Raw genomic sequence first — 17,426 nt, forward strand, 5'->3', positions numbered from 1 at the left:
GTTGGCCAGGATGATCTCAATCTCCTGACCTTGTGATCTGCCCGCCTCAACCTCCCAAAGTGCTGGGATTACAGGTGTGAGCCACCACGCCCAGCCGTGTTTGTATTTTTAATAAATCCCTCAGGCCTCCAAAGTTTCAGAACCATGGCTATTTTTTTTTAAGATAGGGTCTCACTCTGTAGCCCAGGCCGGAGTGCAGTGGCACAATCATAGCTCACTGCAGCCTCCAATTCCTGGCCTCATGCAATCCTCCTACCTCAGCTTCCCAAATAGCTAGGACTACAGGTGCCCACCACTGCACCCAGCTGATTTATTTATTTATTTATTTATTTATTTATTTATTTTGGTCGAGACAAGATGTTGCTATGTTGCCTAGGCTGGTTTTGAACTCCTAGGCTCAAGTGATCCCCCTGCCTCTGTCTCCTAAAGTGCTGGAATTATATGCATAAGCTACTGTGCCCAGCCTAGAACCACTACTATTAGAAGTAATAGAAGATGGCATCTATTGAAAATATCCCTGTCTCAGCCAGGTGCAGTGGCTCATGCCTGTAATCCCAGCACTTTTGGAGGCTGAGTGGGTGGATCATTTGAGGTCAAGAGTTTGAGACCAGCCTGGCCAACATGATGAAACCCTGTCTCTACTAAAAATACAAAAATTAGCTGAACTTGGTGGCACATGCTTGTAATCCCAGCTACTCGGGAGGCTGAGGCAGGAGAATCACTTGACACCAGGAGACAGAGGTTACAGTGAGCCGAGATCATGCCACGGCACTCCAGCCTGAGCAACAGAGTGAGACTCCATCTCAAAAAACAAAAAAACAAACAAAAAAAAACTGTCTCAAACTCCTGTTTTCCAGGTAGATGGAGCAGGATAATGTGCTTTAATTGGTGAATGGTTTCTGATCCCAGTTTATAATGCAGAAGGCAGGAGCAAGCCAGGGACAGGTCCTGGCGAAAGGAAGCTAAAATGGTGCCTATGATACAGGGGAAAGGGATACGAAAGGGGCTTAGGTAAGACCTCCTTACAGCTAGTGGCACCTGGTCAGCAGGGCCATAGAGCTGAGGTCATCCCCTTAGCAGCAGTGGGACTTTGTCACACACACCCTCTGAGTCTTGGTGAGAAACTAGTCCCCGGGCCTCTTGTTGTCTCTGCCACCCCCGTTCATGACGTCATGGAAAATTCTGTGCAGCTGGGCTCCTGAACACAGCAGCCTGCCCTCGGCTGGATGAGGCAGCCAAAACCCTAAAAGGGTTGTGATAGGGACTGGAGTCAACAAGTAACTGTGGGAATATGGTGGCGCAGACCCTTCACCCAGGGAGCCCCGTGAGCTAGAAACACCAGACAGCCAGGATGTGGCGAGAGTCGTCCAACACACTGTCTGTGTGGGACAGAGGAAGGAAGGAGATGAAGGAAGGAACAGAAAGGTAGGAGGGCGAGATCCCAGACAAGTCAGGACAACTCCCATGCCTTGCCCAGGAGTCTTAAGAAGTCCAGGCACCTGCTGAGTGAAAGAGGATATATTTATTGGCTGAGCAAGAAGGGAAGGTACAGTTGGTAATGGATGCTTCTAGAAGCCACCAGCCTCAGGTTCACTTGTTCCGAGCCCAGTTTCCTCCAAGGCGGCTGTACTGAACATCATCTCGATCTTGGAGGGGCTAAGAGAGGAGAAGAGCAAACGGTCAGGAGGCAGGGTTAGAACTCTTCGAGGAAGGGCCCCAGCAGGCCCCGACGATGAGAGTTCCTGTCTGACCTCTCCAGTCACACCCAGCGATGAACTCCCCAGTAGGACCCTTCCCACGTGCAAACAGCATTCAGTGTCAGCCCTCCTTCCCCTCAAGGCTCACCTGATAGACCTGGTCATTCCTCAATAGAGCTTGTGTGTCGGCAGCTAGAAGAACCAGAGAGAGACATCAATGGCCTAGCAGATGGGACAGTGAGATCCACCCTCCCACACCCTCAGAAGTCTGCATGAGTGATATGAACACACAAGTTCTCTCAACAGTCAAAGTTCTAGGAGTCTTTAGGAGATTGCAAGAGTAACTCCCAGCTGAGACTAAACCTACCACCTGCCCCATTCCTTAGCTGGTGCATAAGCTCACTGGTACAGACACACACACACACACACACACACACGCTCAGCTCTTCCACTAACCCCCAGAGAGCCTTCCAGTCTCATGTCCAGCAAAGCAGAAGACTCCCAAAGCAAGGAGCAGAGTGGCAATGACATCAGTGACAATGATGCCAGCCAGGGTGGCTGGATCCAGCTCCACACAGTTCTGGCACACTGTGGGGGAAGGGAGGAGAGAGGAGAGGTTGAGAGCCTTTAAGATCAGGGAACCATCTCTGCCTCCTAGGGCAACCCTTAGATCTCTCATGCCAAAACCCAAACTTCAATAAGACTCTGGGAGAAAGGCCTGGTGATGGCCTTGCCACATCTTCCTCCACCCTGCATCCCAAGGAATCCCTGAGAAGAGCCAAGAAGCAATCTCAGCTTTGTGGGGGACCTTGAACAAGGTGGTGGGCCAAACCTCTCACCCAACCGAGGCTGCACTAACATGACCCCTACTGCTCTTTCTGAGTTAAGCTCTCTCTTCCACTTTGAAGGTCCCCAAATCTGGCTCATACCATTACAAGAGTGGCCTCACTTTGTTTACAGAACAGATGGGCTCACCACATCCCTCTCTAGCCAGAAAGTTCTCACATCCAGAAGCCCCATCCATTCCAACCCAAAAGATTCAGGAAGCACATACTTCGATAATGAACTTGCACAGCAGATTCTTTGTCCTTGTATATATCTGTCCCATTACACCTATATATTCCTCGCGGGTCCAGGATGCGTTTTCCCAGGTCCAGTCTTGTATTATTTGTGAGCAGTGTTCCCACCGTTCCCTCTACCCATGTGACGCTGGTATTGCATTTCACAAACACTCTGTCCTCAAGTTCCTCTACAGGTATCTTGAAGGGGCTCACTAAAGGGGAAAAAATATCACAATTGGAGACAGTTCTTTGGTCTGCACCAAGCCCTTTGTTCTGCGGAAGCTCATACTTAACAGAGACCATTTTCCTGGTCCAGGACGGTTTATGGTTTCTATCAAGAGAGACAGAAGTCACAAGAAAAAGCCTTCAGAAAGTTTCCCACCAACTGCATGAGTCAAGGGGGACATGAGGATGCCATTCAAGCAGAGGACAGGTCTTGGGGCCTTGGTGCAAAAGAGGACCCCTCAGAGCAGGATTGATCCAAGCACTTTCCTGGAAATGAATCCAGACCGCTGATGAGGAGTAGGGGGAGCATGGACCACTGAAGCACCCGGAAGATATGGAAAGACAGAAGAACATTCCTTGGTTGGAAATGTCTGCATTTTTTCTTCAAGAAAACATCTAATACTACTTTCCAGCCGTCTACAACACTCCCACTTCAGCTTCTTGTTCTCATCGTTCCTCACTGCCCCTGCTCCATTAACAACCAAGAAAGTGGGGCTCTCAATACTGAAGCCTTTCCCAGGGTCAGGGGATGGCTGTGGATGGAGACCAGCTGGTTTGCCAGTTCCTGAATTACCAGCTCAGTGGTCCAGAAGGGGACCAGGGCAAATCCCAGGTACAGTTTTCCACCCTTGGTTAGAAGGAGGAGAACAGGAAAAAAAAAATTCTTGAATCCATCCCTAGAGCTCCTCACAAGTCAAGTCTTGTGGGAGACTTTTAGGGCTGGAGGTGGGTGCAGCAACATTCCAGATGCAGTGAGTTCCTTTGAAAGTCTGAGCACATCTCCACAGGCCACAGAGGCACTACAGTCTATGCCTCCAAACACAGGGAAAAGTGGAGTCTACATTCATTCTTCCTGGGCTTCACACTCAGTCACAAATTTGGATACAAGAGCATCTTCTAGAAAACCCTGAAATAGCTGCTGCTCACACTTCTGAAGCAGGTTGGAAGTGTATGCATGTATACTCAGGGAGACACAAGCACATCAAATGTTTCACATCCTACAGTCACGTCCTCTTCAGGGATCTGTCTCCAGTGGAAATCCTGAGTGTCCTAGTGCAGTCGACTATCAGGTGACCATTGGACCCAGTATGCTTAGCATTGAAGGGGTTTCTGGGACATGGGACTTTCCATTTTAAAGCTGAAATTGGCAGGCCGGGCGCGGTGGCTCAAGCCTGTAATCCCAGCACTTTGGGAGGCCGAGACGGGCGGATCACGAGGTCAGGAGATCGAGACCATCCTGGCTAACACAATGAAACCCCGTCTCCACTAAAAATACAAAAAAATTAGCCGGGCGTGGTGGCGGCGCCTGTAGTCCCAGCTACTCGGGAGGCTGAGGCAGGAGAATGGCGGGAACCCGGGAGGCGGAGCTTGCAGTGAGCCGAGATCGTGCCACTGCACTCCAGCCTGGGCGACAGAGCGAGACTCCGCCTCAAAAAAAAAAAAAAAAAAAAAGCTGAAATTGGCAAACTGAGATGAGTTAAAATCCTCCCATGTAACAATCCCTCAAATCTTCCCTCCCTCCTGCTCAACCTAAAGTTAACTTCTCTTTTAAAGCAGTCCCATGAGTGCTAGGACATGCCTCCAGGGGTGACATAATCATGGCCAAACAAACAAGAGTCCTGATTCCAGAGGCCATCAGCCCTAAAAGGAGTAGTGCAGGAAGTTGTGCTCCCATGGCCAGTCCCAGATTCAGGTACATACATACTGAGCTATTTCCTACAGATCTCTGGCCTAAGGCCTTCTGAGAGACATTCTAGGCCCACATGCACCCGTGGCTGGAGTCAGTCAAAGCCAAGAGCCTGTTTCCCAGACTCTATACTACATCCTGGCCCTGCCCTCCTGACACCCTGGGGTGCCTGGTAAATTGAAGCTAGCACCGAGAAGCACTTTTTTTTTTTTTTTGAGATAAGGTCTCTTGGGGTTGCCCAAGTTGGAGGGCAGTGGCATGATCACATCTCACTGAAGCCTTGAAATCCCAGACTCAATTGACCCTCCTGCCTCAGCCTCTCAAGTAGCTGGGACTACAGCTGTGCACCACCACGCCTGGCTCATTCTTTTGTTTTTTGTAAAGGTAGAGTCTCATCGTGTTGCTCAGACTGGTCTCAAACTCCTGGCCTCAAGGGATCCTCCCACTTCAGCCTCCCAAAGCTCTGGGATTACTGGTGTGAGCCACCGTGCCTGGCAAGAAGCACTTTCAAGTGGGCCTCACTCCCAACAGTAATGTCCCTCTCAGGTCCCTTCCCCCACCCACCTGGAGTAGCTTTACCTTGGGAGAGAAGGGTAGCCAGTACCAGTCCAGACAGAAACGTGCTATGTTCCATCTCCCAGCGGAACTCATCCAGTAGATAAAGCCAGGTCACCGAACTATCAGCCTGGGTGAGAGCTGCCCTCCCCCAGCTGACTCACAGGTACCGGAAAGAGGAGAGTGGGGGAGGAACTAGAAGATGTCTGCTTCTCTGCTTTCTGCCGTTGATGATGGGAAATTGTCAGGGTGGGGGTGGGCTAGCGGTAGGGTAGGAAGGAAGCAGGTGTAAATTGCTCTATCTCTGAGCAGGGAGCTGGTAGAGAACATGGAAAAGGTGGCATGAACTTTAGCGTCCCTATTGACAATGCAACTACATTTACGCACCACCTAAAAACCTCCACATCTCGAAGCCCCTTGAGAGAAGCCATCGGCCCCATAGCGCAAGCCATAGCAGCTGTACTTCTCATGAAGGTTGATCTTTCTCAGGACCCTTCACTAGGCAGCCAGGGACCAGCTCTAGCAGCTTCTTGTCACTGGGAGGCTGGGCTTTAGGGACCCCAGCCAGAGATTTGAATCCTGGGTCCAATACTGCCTACCTGTGGGGCCTGGGCCAGCCATGAAATTTTTCAGAGTCTTATTCCATTAGCACCATTATCAGGATTCAAACAAGATGTTTGCACGGTGCCTCACACATCATATGTGCTCAATAAGGGGTAGTTATTAATAATAATATAGTTGACTCACAGGCAATATTGAACCTCCCGGGGAGACAAATGGACCTTTTTCCCCTGTGGCCTACAAGGATCTGAAACTCTCCACACTGCTGCAGTTAGACTGTCACTTACCTGGGAACAGAGTCATGCCTGTCTTTCTCACTGCTGTATCTTGTGCCTGGCACATAATGGGAGCTCTGCACATTTTTGTTGGCTCACTGACTGACTAGCTGAGGGAGACAGGGGCCTGAGATCCTAGACATTCAGTCTGGGCTCTGGCCCCTGAAAATGTGCTGGCCTGTCCTCAGAATTGTTCCACCTATTCCCTTCCAGGCGCCTATTTCATGATCTCAAAAGAACGGTGAAGCCAGGTGCCGTGTCTCACGCCTATAATCCCAACACTTTGGGAGGCTGAGGCAGGCGGATCACAAGGTCAGGAGTTTGAGACCAGCCTGACCAACATGGTGAAACCCCGTCTCTACTAAAAATACAACAATTTGGTGGCGCATGCCTGTAATCCCAGCTACTCAGGAGGCTGAGGCAGCAGAATCGCTTGAACCCAGGAGGCAGAGGTTGCAGTGAGCTGAGACAGTGCCACTGCACTCCAGCCTGGGCAACAAAGTGAGGCTCTGTCTTAAAAAAGAAAAAAAAAAAAAAAAAGTGAAAAAAATTCCTGAATGAAGGCCTGGACTGAAGTGGCTTTCCATTCGGAGGTCTGGCCCCAAGCAGCTGAGAGTTCCTCCAAATTCATTACCGACAGCAATAACAACTAACAACGAGTAACAACTGGCTGCAATCCTAACAACTAATGACAGGGACATTTATCCCCCTCATGAAGAAATGGTCCCAGTACCATCTCCCACCCAGCATCCGTTGCAGTTCCCTGTGCAAGATGAGTCTCTGAGTGGGAATCTAGCACTCTCTCCCTCTCCTTCCCCACCACCTCCACCCTCCTTAACGGAAAAATAAAAGGCGTCTGCACCTGCAGCCCTGCTGAGGCCCCTGCTACCCACACTTGCAGCAGAGGGTGGAGGCTCTGGGTTCTTGCCTTCTCTCAAGGGCTCCAGCCCGAACGGGGATGGGCGGAGCCAGTCTAGCTGCTGCACAGGCTGGCTGGCTGCTAAGGGCTGCTCTGTGCTTTTGCCAGAGGACAGAGACTGACATGGAACAGGGGAAGGGCCTGACTGGCTTCATCCTGGCTATCATTCTTCTTCAAGGTAAGGGCCTACTAGGGGTCTGGCAGCCTGGGGAAGGGCTCAAGGGAAGAGCCCATCACTAGTGAGACAGGAATATTGGGATCCCTAACCTTGAGCCTACCTCTGCTGTCACCTTAGAGTTCAAAGAAGGGCAAAATGGAGCCTCTTAACTGTTCTCTGCTAGAGAGAAACAGTGTCCCGTGGAGGAGAAGGAATCCTTGTCTCTGAAAAATGCAAACAGAGTACTTCACTGGCTAAAGAGAGGACCCTGTTACCGCCATCTTAGATTTGAACGCAGCCCAAAAGGGCATAGGCCAGGAAACTAAAAGGAAAAAGTATATGTTCCCTACTTCAGAGCTGGGGGTTAGCAGTCGACCTATGAAACGTCCATTCACTCAGTTGGGCAGTTAGCCAACTGGTCAACAAAGATGGGTGAGATCCTAATATGTGATATGCCATGAGGAAATAAAAATGAATAAAATACTTATGCTCTACAGAACTCACAGTCTCATTGGAGAGATTAGTTTTCATGGTGCCAGACTGAGTGTATGGTACAGCATAGGTGCCTGCATGAATACTCCGTTGGAAATATCCAACAGGAAGTGAATGAACTGGGTTGATGCCTGGAGTCTGGACATACTGGGAAAGTTAAAACCATGGAATTTGCTGAAGTCACATAATACTATATGAGGAAGATGGGGCTGAAGATGGAACAGTGCGGGCACCAATTTTAAGGGGCAGTTAGAGAAAAAAAATTCCAGGAAAGAGATAAAAGGCGAATCAAAGAGCTGAAATAATCAAATATATGCACTACCTTGGAAACCAAGGGAGTAGAGAGCTTCTAGAAGGAGAGAATTACCAAGAGTATAAAATGTTAAAGAGAGCCCACTAATATAAGAATATATTTAAAAGTTTAAGTCTGTGGGATGTGGCAGAATATGCACCATGGGTGATTTAGCACAGTTTCAGTGGGGTATTGAGAGTGGAAGCCAAGTGAAAATTGGTAGAAGGTGAAGGTCAGGTGATGAGGTCAGCAAGTGTAGACTATTCTTTAAAGAAATTTGGATGAGGAGGGAGAATAGACTGGGTGGTAGGTCGAGGAGGAAGTAGAGTCTAAGAATAAATGTTTCTGAGGGTGAGAGAAACTTGAGCACATTTCTAAGCTAAAGGAGAAGATGATGAGTAGAGCAGGGTCCTGGAGTTGATGGTGGAAAGACAGAGTCAAGAGTGGGGTCAAGAGCACAGAAGGGAAGGCAACGTTACCCTCTAAGACCGGAAGAAAGGAAGTGCAAACGGTGCTGGCCACAGATAGGTTTATAAAGGGAAAGGAAGCTAAAGGAGAAAGGACAATAACAGCTTCCATGTTCTAAAAAAATCCAGGTGGGAGGCAATGCCACCTGCAGAAACTGAGCTGGGTGATGGCCGGTTGGGAGACTTGAAGAGGACAGTGAGAGTTTAGAATAGAATTATTTCTGAGAGAAATGGGAGGAAAAGTCAGCTAAAGACAACACAGGTTGAGGAGCAACTCTCAAGCCTAGGTGAGGTGGCTGCATATCGTGGAAAGAGCATTGAGTTGAGCAGTAGAAAACCTGAGCTCTGGATCCAGCTTGGGCACATAATGAGCTATGTGTACTTGAACAACTCCTCCACTGTCTGGGAGTTCTCATGTCAGCCAATCCAGAAATATGGCAGGGATGGGCGTGGTGGCTCACGCCTGTAATCCCAGCACTTTGGGAGGTCGAGGCGGGTGGATCACCTGAGGTCAGGAGTTCGAGACCATCCTGGTCAACATGGTAAAACCCCATCTCTACTAAAAATATTTTTTAAATTAGCTGGGCGTGGTGGTGAGTGCCTGTAATCCCAGCTACTCAGGAGGCTGAGGCAGGAGAATTGCTTGAACCCAGGAGATGGAGGTTGCAGTGATCCAATACGGTGCCCACTGCACTCCAGCTTCTGCGACAGAGTGAGACTCCGTCTCAAAAAAAAAAAAAAAAAGAAATGTGGCTACATGACGTCTTAAGTCCTAAAAGGAAACCTCACTCAGATATGCAACATTAAAAGATGTCAATGGGCCAGGCACAGTGGCTCAAGGCTACAATCCCAACACTTTGGGAGGCCAGGGAGGGAGGATCATTTGAGCCCAGGAGTTTAAGACCAACCTGGGCAAAATAGGGATACCCTGTGTCTACAAAAACTACAAAAATTAGCCAGGCATGGTGGCATGCACTTATGCCAGCTACTTGGGAAGCTGAAGTGGGAGGATTGCTTGAGCCCAGGAGGTTGAGGCTGCAGTGAGTCATGATCGCACCACTGCACTTCAGCCTGAGTGACAGAGAAAGAAAAAAAAAAAAAAGATGTCTCAAAAAAAAATTTTTAAAACTATGTCAACGATCAGTGCAATCTCCTTTCCTGAATCCAATTTAGAATGAGGGGTCTCTGTTTTCTCTCAGTCTTCTGACCAGGTGGTCAGGAGAATAACTAGTTAGAAACTTATTTATCTGTTTGTCTTGCTTTTTCTCCCATTTGCTCATTTATTCATTTGCACATTCATTCAACAAATAAAGTTCCTACCATGTTCCAGACACTGCACTGGATACTGTTCAAAGATAATCCAGCTCTGCATGAGGTTCTAAGACGGTTCACTTCTTTTATTTCCATTATACTTTGACTCATGACCACCTCTCCCTATCACACACACTCCACCTCTAGCCACACTACCTCTCTTGTCCTTTTTCGAAGCTGTATCTTATTCAGCTATTCTTTCTACTCAGAATGCCTTTCTCTGTCTGGTACATTCCTGCTTACTCTTCAGGGCCCAGTCAAATGTCATTTCCTCTATTAAGCTCTCCCTGACCCTCACCCTTGGTCAAAATTAATAGCTTCTACCCTTTTTTCATATGCAGTCATATAAGCACTAAAAGATAATGTATATGTTCTATTAAATTAATTGCATATATGTTTTAATTTTTTCACTTCATCATAAACTTTGGAAGCAGCAGTTGATTCTTCATATCAGCACTCTTTTCTTTCATAATATCTAATTATTTTAGGTCATAATAGTGCTCGTTAAATGCTTGGATTAAATCTAATTGAATTGAATCCAAGTGCCAGATCTCTGTAGTATGTCTACCACGCAACTCTACTACCCTAAGGTTTGTTTGTTTGTTTGTTTTTGTTTTTTTGAGACAGAGTCTTGGTTTGACACCTAGGCTGGAGTGCAGTGGTGCAATCTCGGCTCACTGCAACCTCCACCTCCCAGGCTCAACTGTTCCTTCCACTTTAGCCTCCTGAGTAGCTGGGACTACAGGTGCATAACACTATGCCCGGCTAATGTTTTTGTATTTTTTTGTAGAGACAGGGTTTCACCATGTTGCCCATGCTGGTCTCTAACTCCTAGGCTCAAGCAATCTGCCCACCTCAGTGTCCCAAAGTGCTGGGATTACAGGCGTGAGCCGCTGCTCCCAGTCAACTCTGAGTTTTGAGACAGATTTGAGGACTAATTGAATAGCTAATTTCCCTGGGACATCCAGGGTTTCTACAAGAAAAGGATCACCAAGGCTGAAGATTTTATAAGGAACTCAGCCTAAAGGCTTTGGATAGTGCACACCCACTCCTTGCCAGGGCATTAGCTGCTCAAAGAGCAGAGTGTTCTCGACTGGATAGGCAATATCCTTACTTACATATACTACAATACAATTCTGATGCTAACCCCCCAAATTAGTGTCAGACCCTACAGGTTAAGAGCATGGTTCCCAACCAGATTGCCCTCACTTTAAATGCCAGCTACAAGTTCAGGGGACCCCAGACCACTCACACTTCTGACAAACTGCCTACAATCTTAAGGATTCCCATGACCCTTCTCATTGATATTTTGCTAGAATAACTCAGAGAACTTAAGAAAGTGCTGTGCTTCCTATTTCAGTTTTATTAAAAAATAACATCAGAACCAGCTAAATGAAAAGGGCAAGGTCCAGGAGGGTCCCGAACACAGAGCCTCATGCTTTCTCCCCATGGAATTAGAACACATCACCCCCAGCACTCTCCCACACTCTGCCAGCACATTGATGGGTTCACCAACCAGGAAGCTCCACCAAGTTTTTATTGAGGTATCTTTACATAGGCATGATTGATTGAATCATTGACCACTTGACTGATCTCAATCTCTAGGTTCCCTTCCTGGGGCTGGTACCACTAGTTTCCAAGCTGCAATCCTCTTACCATATGGCTGGTCTTGACCAGCACCATCCTGAGTCATTGCCATGGCATAAACTCAGGTATGGTCTAAGGGTCCACCACAGATAACAAAGCCACTCCTGTCACTCATGAAATTCCAAGGGTTAGAAACACCCTCCCAGGATACCAGGACAAAGATGAGACAAATTATTTATTATCACCTTGAATTCAGCTGGGTGATCTAGTCTACAATCCAGATAACTAAGTATGGATACTATCATTTTCATGGATTTGGATCTTTCTTCATGTTGGCCTTAAATAACCATGGAAATACTTCAGGGCATCTGAAAAACTCCATGCCCAGCTAATACTCTATCTCTCTTCTGTCTTTACAGGTAGTTTGGCCCAATCATTTGAAGGTAGGAGAAATGGCTTCTTTCTATACTCAGACTCAGAATATTGATGGAAATTTGGCTTCCTACAAGAGTAGTCCTACATGAGCGAACAGTTTAGAATGAATGAAAAGATGAGGGTAGATAGGTGATGTCACTATTGTCAACCAAATCAGTGACCTGACAGAACCTGCTCTGGGCAGCTTGCCTGTAGCTAAGCATTTAACTGGTCTCTTACAGGAGAAACAGGACCCTAGTAGCTAGACACATCTCAAACTGTGACCCATGAACCGTCAGGTTTTGGCGTCACCTGGGATCCTGACCTCAGTCTCTGTCAATCCTTCTCTTTATTTCATCTATTCTGCCCAAAGTGATCTCATCATCTGGTACGCTGTTAGCAGTTTCTTACCTGTATAATACCTTCCAAATAACATGCCCCCAAATCCCAAAGTTTTACCCCTGCTAATTACAGCAATGTCTCTTTTATACTTCATCCCCTGACGCAGATATTGGCGTCACCTGAGAGCATGTTAGTAATGCAGAATCTCCCCTCCCCAGAACTACTAAATAGCACCTGAAATTTTAACAAGATCCCCATGTGATTCATGTGCACATCGAAGTTTGTGAAACGCTACTCTAATGATCTCCTGGTATGCAGAAGCAAGGAGAATTTCAGAGGCAAGATCCTTAATGGAACCATGGCTTTTCTCATTTCAGAAAACCGCAAGCTTAACGTGTATAACCAAGAAGATGGTTCAGTACTTCTGACTTGTCATGTGAAAAACACAAATATCACATGGTTTAAAGAAGGGAAGATGATAGACATCCTAACTGCACATAAAAATAAATGGAATCTGGGAAGTAATACCAAGGACCCTCGAGGGGTGTATCAGTGTAAAGGATCAAAGGACAAGTCAAAAACACTCCAAGTGTATTACAGAAGTATGTAATCCCCTTTGGTCTGTTTGTCCTGAAATTAATCAGTATTTGCTGCTCTGGTGAGCTTTTTGTCTGGAGTGAAAGTGGAAATAGATCCTCAACAGTGAGATTATCGCCGGTTCTCTTAATTTCAGCTTGCCTCTTTTGAAATACTATAAGATACTTCCCTCGCCCTCTTTGAAAAAGCACAGCCAGTCCTGTAAAACTTTTTTACCTTTGGGTGGGCTCCATGCATTCGAGCAATTCAGCACCTTCTATAAACTGAGTTGAATGAAGGGGTTGGGGAGACAGGGGCGATCATGAGGTGAGCAGCAGTGAGGACTAGAGCACAGTGGAGCATGAAGAGCATCTAGTCTTTGTTCCACATACTCCATGGGCTTCCCCAGGAATCCTGGGGGACTGAGGAACATCAAGATGCATTGAGTTTTGGCGCAAGGACCTTCCCTTGCCCTGCCACCCACAAAGGAACAGCCTGCTGCCCTCCACAGGGGCATTATTGCTGATAGGCAGGAGAAAAAGATCCAGGAAAAACAACTTTCACACCCTGAAGGTTTGTCTCCTTTTCCCCACAGTGTGTCAGAACTGCATTGAACTAAATGCAGCCACCATATTGGGCTTTGTCTTTGCTGAAATCATCAGCATTTTCTTCCTTGCTGTTGGGGTCTACTTCATTGCTGGACAGGATGGAGTTCGCCAGTCAAGAGGTAAAAGAATGCTCTTGGCCGGGTGCGGTGGCTCAAGCCTGTAATCCCAGCACTTTGGGAGGCCGAGAAGGGCGGATCACAAGGTCAGGAGATGGAGACCATCCTGGCTAACATGGTGAAACCCCATCTCTACTAAAAAAATACAAAAAACTAGCCGGGGGTAGTGGTGGGCGCCTGTAGTCCCAGCTACTTGGGAGGCTGAGGCAGGAGAATGGCATAAACCCGGGAGGCGGAGCTTCCAGTGAGCTGAGATCTGGCCACTGCACTCCAACCTGGGCGACAGAGCAAGACTCCGTCTCAAAAAAAAAAAAAAAAGAATGCTCTCAGATGAGAGATGGGACCACCTGAGACCCTCAGCTTTCCTCCTACCATTACGTACCCAATAGAAGAGACTGAGTTGGTGCCTCTTGCTAATGTGCATAGTTGGGTGAGGCTGTATTTCTTTGAGACAGGAGAAAAGGATACTTGGTGTTATCACAGCATGTTCACCTGTCTCAAGATATGACTCCCTCTGATTTATCCTCTGTGTTAAAAAAAAAAAAAAAAAAAAAAAACCGGCTGGGCACAGTGGCTCATGCCTGTAATCCCAACACTTTGGGAGGCCGAGGTGGGCAGACCATGAGGTCAGGAGATGGAGACCATCCTGGCTACCATGGTGAAAACCCATCTCTACTAAAAATACAAAAAATTAGCTGGGCATGGTGGTGGGTGCCTGTAGTCCCAGCTACTCCAGAGGCTGAGGCAGGAGAATGGCGTGAACCCGGGAGGCGGAGCTTGCAGTGAGCCGAGATAGTGCCACTGCACTCCAGCCTGGGTGACAAAGCAAGACTCCGTCTCAAAAAAAAACAAAACAAAAAAAACAAAAAAAAACTATTTTAAGTAAATCCTTACGTACGGAAAAGTGAATCACAAGCATACAGCTCAAAAAAAAAAAAAATTCACAGAGCAAACACACCCATGCAGTCAGCACATAATTTAAGAAAGACAATATTACCAATGCCATGGAAGCCCTCCTGTGGTCACTTCCAGCCACTACTCATCCTCAAGAGTGAGCATTGTCCTGACTTCTAACAACAAGGATTAACTTTGCTTGTTTTTGTTCTTTATGTAAGTGGACTCATATACTAAGTATTCTTGTGAGTAGCTTCTTTCACTCAACAACGTGATTATGTGCTTTATCCATACTCTTGTGTGTATATAAAACTCTTACTGTTATTCAGTATTCTATTTTGTGAATATAACCCAATTTATTATGCATTCTACCTTGTGTGGATTCTGTTTCTTTTTTGTGCAGCTTCAGACAAGCAGACTCTGTTGCCTAATGACCAGCTCTACCAGGTAAGGGGATGAAGAATAAAAGAGATATTGCTGTAATTAGAGGGGGTCAATCTTTGGGATTGAGGGGCATGTTATTTGGAAGATCCTATACAGGTAAGAAACTGCTAACAGCATACCAGATGATGAGATCACTTTGGGTAGAATAGATGAACTAAAGAGAAGGATTGACAGAGACTGAGGTCAGGATCTAGTGAGCACCAGTTGAAGAACACACTGAGAGGGACACACAAAGAAACTCTTGACAGGCCGGGCACTCACTATAGACAGGCCATGGCTCACGCCTGTAATCCCAGTACTTTGGGAAGCCAAAACAGGCGAATCACCTGAGGTCAGGAATTCGACACAAGCCTGACCAACCTGACGAAACTCTGTCTCTACTAAAAACAAAAAAAAAATTAACTGGGCGTGGTGGTGCACACTTGTAGTCCCAGCTACTCAGGAGGCTGAGGCAGGAGGACCACTTGAACCCAGGAGGTCGAGGTTGCAGTGAGCTGTGGTTGCACCACTGCACTCCAGCATGGGCAACAGAGCAAGACTCCATCTCAAAAAAAACAGAAAAAGAAAAAGAAAAGAAAAGAAAAAAGACAGAGCCTCCATCTCCTTTTCCTCTTTCCATCCTCAGGACCATGAAGTACTACCCACTCCAAACTCTCACATATAAAAAGCATTCAATAAACATGCATCAAATTAATTAATAGAGGATGGAAAAAATGACCTTATGACTGTGCTGTCCTTTCCAGCCCCTCAAGGATCGAGAAGATGACCAGTACAGTCACCTTCAAGGAAACCAGTTGAGGAGGAATTGAACTCAGGACTCAGAGTAGGTGGGTTCTTCAATGCCAGTTCTAATAAAGGACCCTTGCATCAACTGCCCTCCCAATTGCTTCTAAGTCTAGCTCCCTTCCCTAAGTGGCTATAAGGATCAGACTCTGGGGATCAGGGATTGGGAGGTGGTTTGGGGTACTCTTTTCTAAAAATTCTGGGGCCATACTAATTGTCTTGGCCTAGGAAAATATGAATTTTAAGTATCTGTAAATCCTGTCAGAGCAGGGCCTCAAGCCATAGAGATGCTGAATATTAATCTTAACCTACATTAAAATTTCTCATTATCTATACCATTAACATTTTAGGCTAATAATTATTTGCGATGAGGGGCTAACCTGTGCATTGTAGGAGTTATGGAAGCATCCCTGGCCTGTCTCCACCAGATGCTGGTAGATTGTCCAGTGTGACAATCAAAAATGTGTCCAGACGTTACCAAATGTGTCCAAACATCACCTTCAGGGCAAAATCACCCCTGGTTAAGAACCACTAACCTATATTAACCTTCCAATCAACAAGTCAATCTGTCAGAAGTTACGATTCAATTAATCTATCTGAGGTTTCTATCAGGAAGACAGGGTTGAAAGCATTATTTGGTTTTTTTGAACCAATTGCAATTTTTCTTTTTTTAATCCAGGTGTTCTCCTTCTATTCAGTTCCCAGAATCAAAGCAATGCATTTTGGAAAGCTCCTAGCAGAGAGACTTTCAGCCCTAAATCTAGACTCAAGGTTCCCAGAGGTGACAAATGGAGAAGAAAGGCCATCAGAGCACATTTGGGGTTTTCTCAAATAAAATAAAAATAAAAACAAGTATGGTGTTTCAGAAGCGCCACCTATTGGAGAAAATTGTAAAAGAAAAATGAAAAGATCAAATAACCCCCTCGATTTGATATAATTTTTTGTGTTGTGATTTTTATTTCATTTTTGTATAGACCATAATTCACATGGCTCAAATATTCAGTGAAAGATCTCCCTCCACCACCATCCCCTGCGACCTAGTTGCCCTCTTCAGAGACATACTGTTTCTCTCTCTTTTTTTTTTTTTTTTTTTTTTTTGAGACAGTCTTGCTCTGTCGCCCAGACTGAAGTGCAGTGGCACCATCTGGGCTCACTGGAACCTCTGCCTCCTGGGTTCAAGCGATTCTCCCGCCTCAGCCTCCCGGGCAGCTGGGATTACAGGCGCCACCACCACACCCGGCTAATTTTTGAATTTTTAGTAGAGCCAGGGTTTCGCTCTATTGGCCAGGCTGGTCTGGAATTCCTGACCTCAAGTGATCCGCCCGCCTCGGCCTCCCGAAGTGCTGGGATTACAGGTGTGAGCCACCACGCCCGATCTTAAAACTAGCTCCTTATATATCTCTCTGGAGGTATTCTAGGCATATATGAGCACATTCTCAAATACATACTGTCCTCCCTTCCCCTATCTTTTAGACAAATGATATCAAATTATACATCTTGTGAGATTATTGCATACCATTATATGAAGAACTGCTTTTTAATACAGCCATATTGTACAAATAGACTATGATTTGTTTAACCCATTATCTATCAATGGATATTTAAGTTGGTTCCAATCTTTTGCTCTTACAACAATTCTGCAATGACTAACCTTGTGAAATATCATTTTTAAAAATAATTGCATTGAAGCATAATTTACATGCCATTAAATCCACCCGTCTTAAGTGATTTCACCTGTTCTCAAAAAGTTTTAGTAAATTCAAGTAATTGTACAACCATTACCATAATCTGGCTTTAGGACATTTTCTTTTCTTTTTTTTTTTTTTTTTTTTTTTTTTTTTTGAGACAGAGTCTGGCTCTGTTGCCCAGGCTGGAGTGCAGTGGCCGGATCTCAGCTCACTGCAAGCCCCGCCTCCCAGGCTCACGCCATTCTCCTGCCTCAGCCTCCCGAGTAGCTGGAAGT

General features: G+C 46.3%; 2 protein-coding genes across 6 annotated transcripts; one reads left to right on the forward strand and one right to left on the reverse strand.

Annotated features, from left to right (window-relative positions):
* Positions 1 to 1,502: 1,502 nt before the first annotated feature.
* On the reverse strand, positions 1,503 to 5,456 carry LOC105476413 (CD3 delta subunit of T-cell receptor complex). 3 transcript variants are annotated; one of them, XM_071075636.1, is made up of 5 exons: positions 5,235 to 5,445; positions 2,752 to 2,970; positions 2,154 to 2,285; positions 1,846 to 1,889; positions 1,503 to 1,656 (listed from the first exon to the last, which is right to left on the reverse strand). In XM_071075636.1, exons 1-5 carry the CDS (start codon positions 5,302 to 5,304, stop codon positions 1,591 to 1,593), a joined length of 531 nt encoding a protein of 176 aa, XP_070931737.1. In that variant the 5' UTR covers positions 5,305 to 5,445; the 3' UTR covers positions 1,503 to 1,590. The 3 variants fall into 3 exon arrangements, with proteins under 3 accessions (XP_070931737.1, XP_011730660.1, XP_011730661.1); XM_011732358.2 differs by having other exon boundaries at positions 5,250 to 5,426; XM_011732359.3 differs by lacking the exon at positions 2,154 to 2,285 and having other exon boundaries at positions 5,250 to 5,456.
* A 1,522-nt stretch (positions 5,457 to 6,978) lies between these two features.
* On the forward strand, positions 6,979 to 17,292 carry LOC105476412 (CD3 gamma subunit of T-cell receptor complex). 3 transcript variants are annotated; one of them, XM_011732354.3, is made up of 7 exons: positions 6,985 to 7,158; positions 11,706 to 11,729; positions 12,420 to 12,644; positions 13,214 to 13,345; positions 14,640 to 14,683; positions 15,424 to 15,507; positions 16,162 to 17,292. In XM_011732354.3, the coding sequence occupies exons 1-6, from the start codon at positions 7,020 to 7,022 to the stop codon at positions 15,487 to 15,489; spliced, it is 630 nt and encodes a 209-aa protein (XP_011730656.1). In that variant the 5' UTR covers positions 6,985 to 7,019; the 3' UTR covers positions 15,490 to 15,507; positions 16,162 to 17,292. The 3 variants fall into 3 exon arrangements, with proteins under 3 accessions (XP_011730658.1, XP_011730656.1, XP_011730655.1); XM_011732353.3 differs by having other exon boundaries at positions 6,990 to 7,158; positions 16,143 to 17,292; XM_011732356.3 differs by lacking the exon at positions 11,706 to 11,729 and having other exon boundaries at positions 6,979 to 7,158; positions 16,143 to 17,292.
* The last annotated feature ends 134 nt before the right edge of the window (positions 17,293 to 17,426 follow it).

This window comes from Macaca nemestrina, chromosome 12 (genome assembly GCF_043159975.1).
Source record: "Macaca nemestrina isolate mMacNem1 chromosome 12, mMacNem.hap1, whole genome shotgun sequence".
NCBI classification, from domain to species: Eukaryota; Metazoa; Chordata; class Mammalia; order Primates; family Cercopithecidae; genus Macaca; species Macaca nemestrina.

Excerpts from the sequence above, each read along its gene's own strand:
- LOC105476413 (XM_071075636.1), bottom strand. The coding sequence starts at position 5,304 with ATGGAACATAGCACGTTTCTGTCTGGACTGGTACTGGCTACCCTTCTC. Across the intron at positions 2,286-2,751 it reads TGTGCAAGTTCATTATCGAA|TGTGCCAGAACTGTGTGGAG; the intron begins GTATGTGCTTCC and ends CTTCCCCCACAG. Across the intron at positions 1,890-2,153 it reads GACTGGAAGGCTCTCTGGGG|CTGCCGACACACAAGCTCTA; the intron begins GTTAGTGGAAGA and ends TGGTTCTTCTAG.
- LOC105476412 (XM_011732354.3), top strand. The coding sequence starts at position 7,020 with ATGGGCGGAGCCAGTCTAGCTGCTGCACAGGCTGGCTGGCTGCTAAGG. Across the intron at positions 11,730-12,419 it reads TTTGGCCCAATCATTTGAAG|AAAACCGCAAGCTTAACGTG; the intron begins GTAGGAGAAATG and ends TTCTCATTTCAG. Across the intron at positions 14,684-15,423 it reads CTAATGACCAGCTCTACCAG|CCCCTCAAGGATCGAGAAGA; the intron begins GTAAGGGGATGA and ends TGTCCTTTCCAG.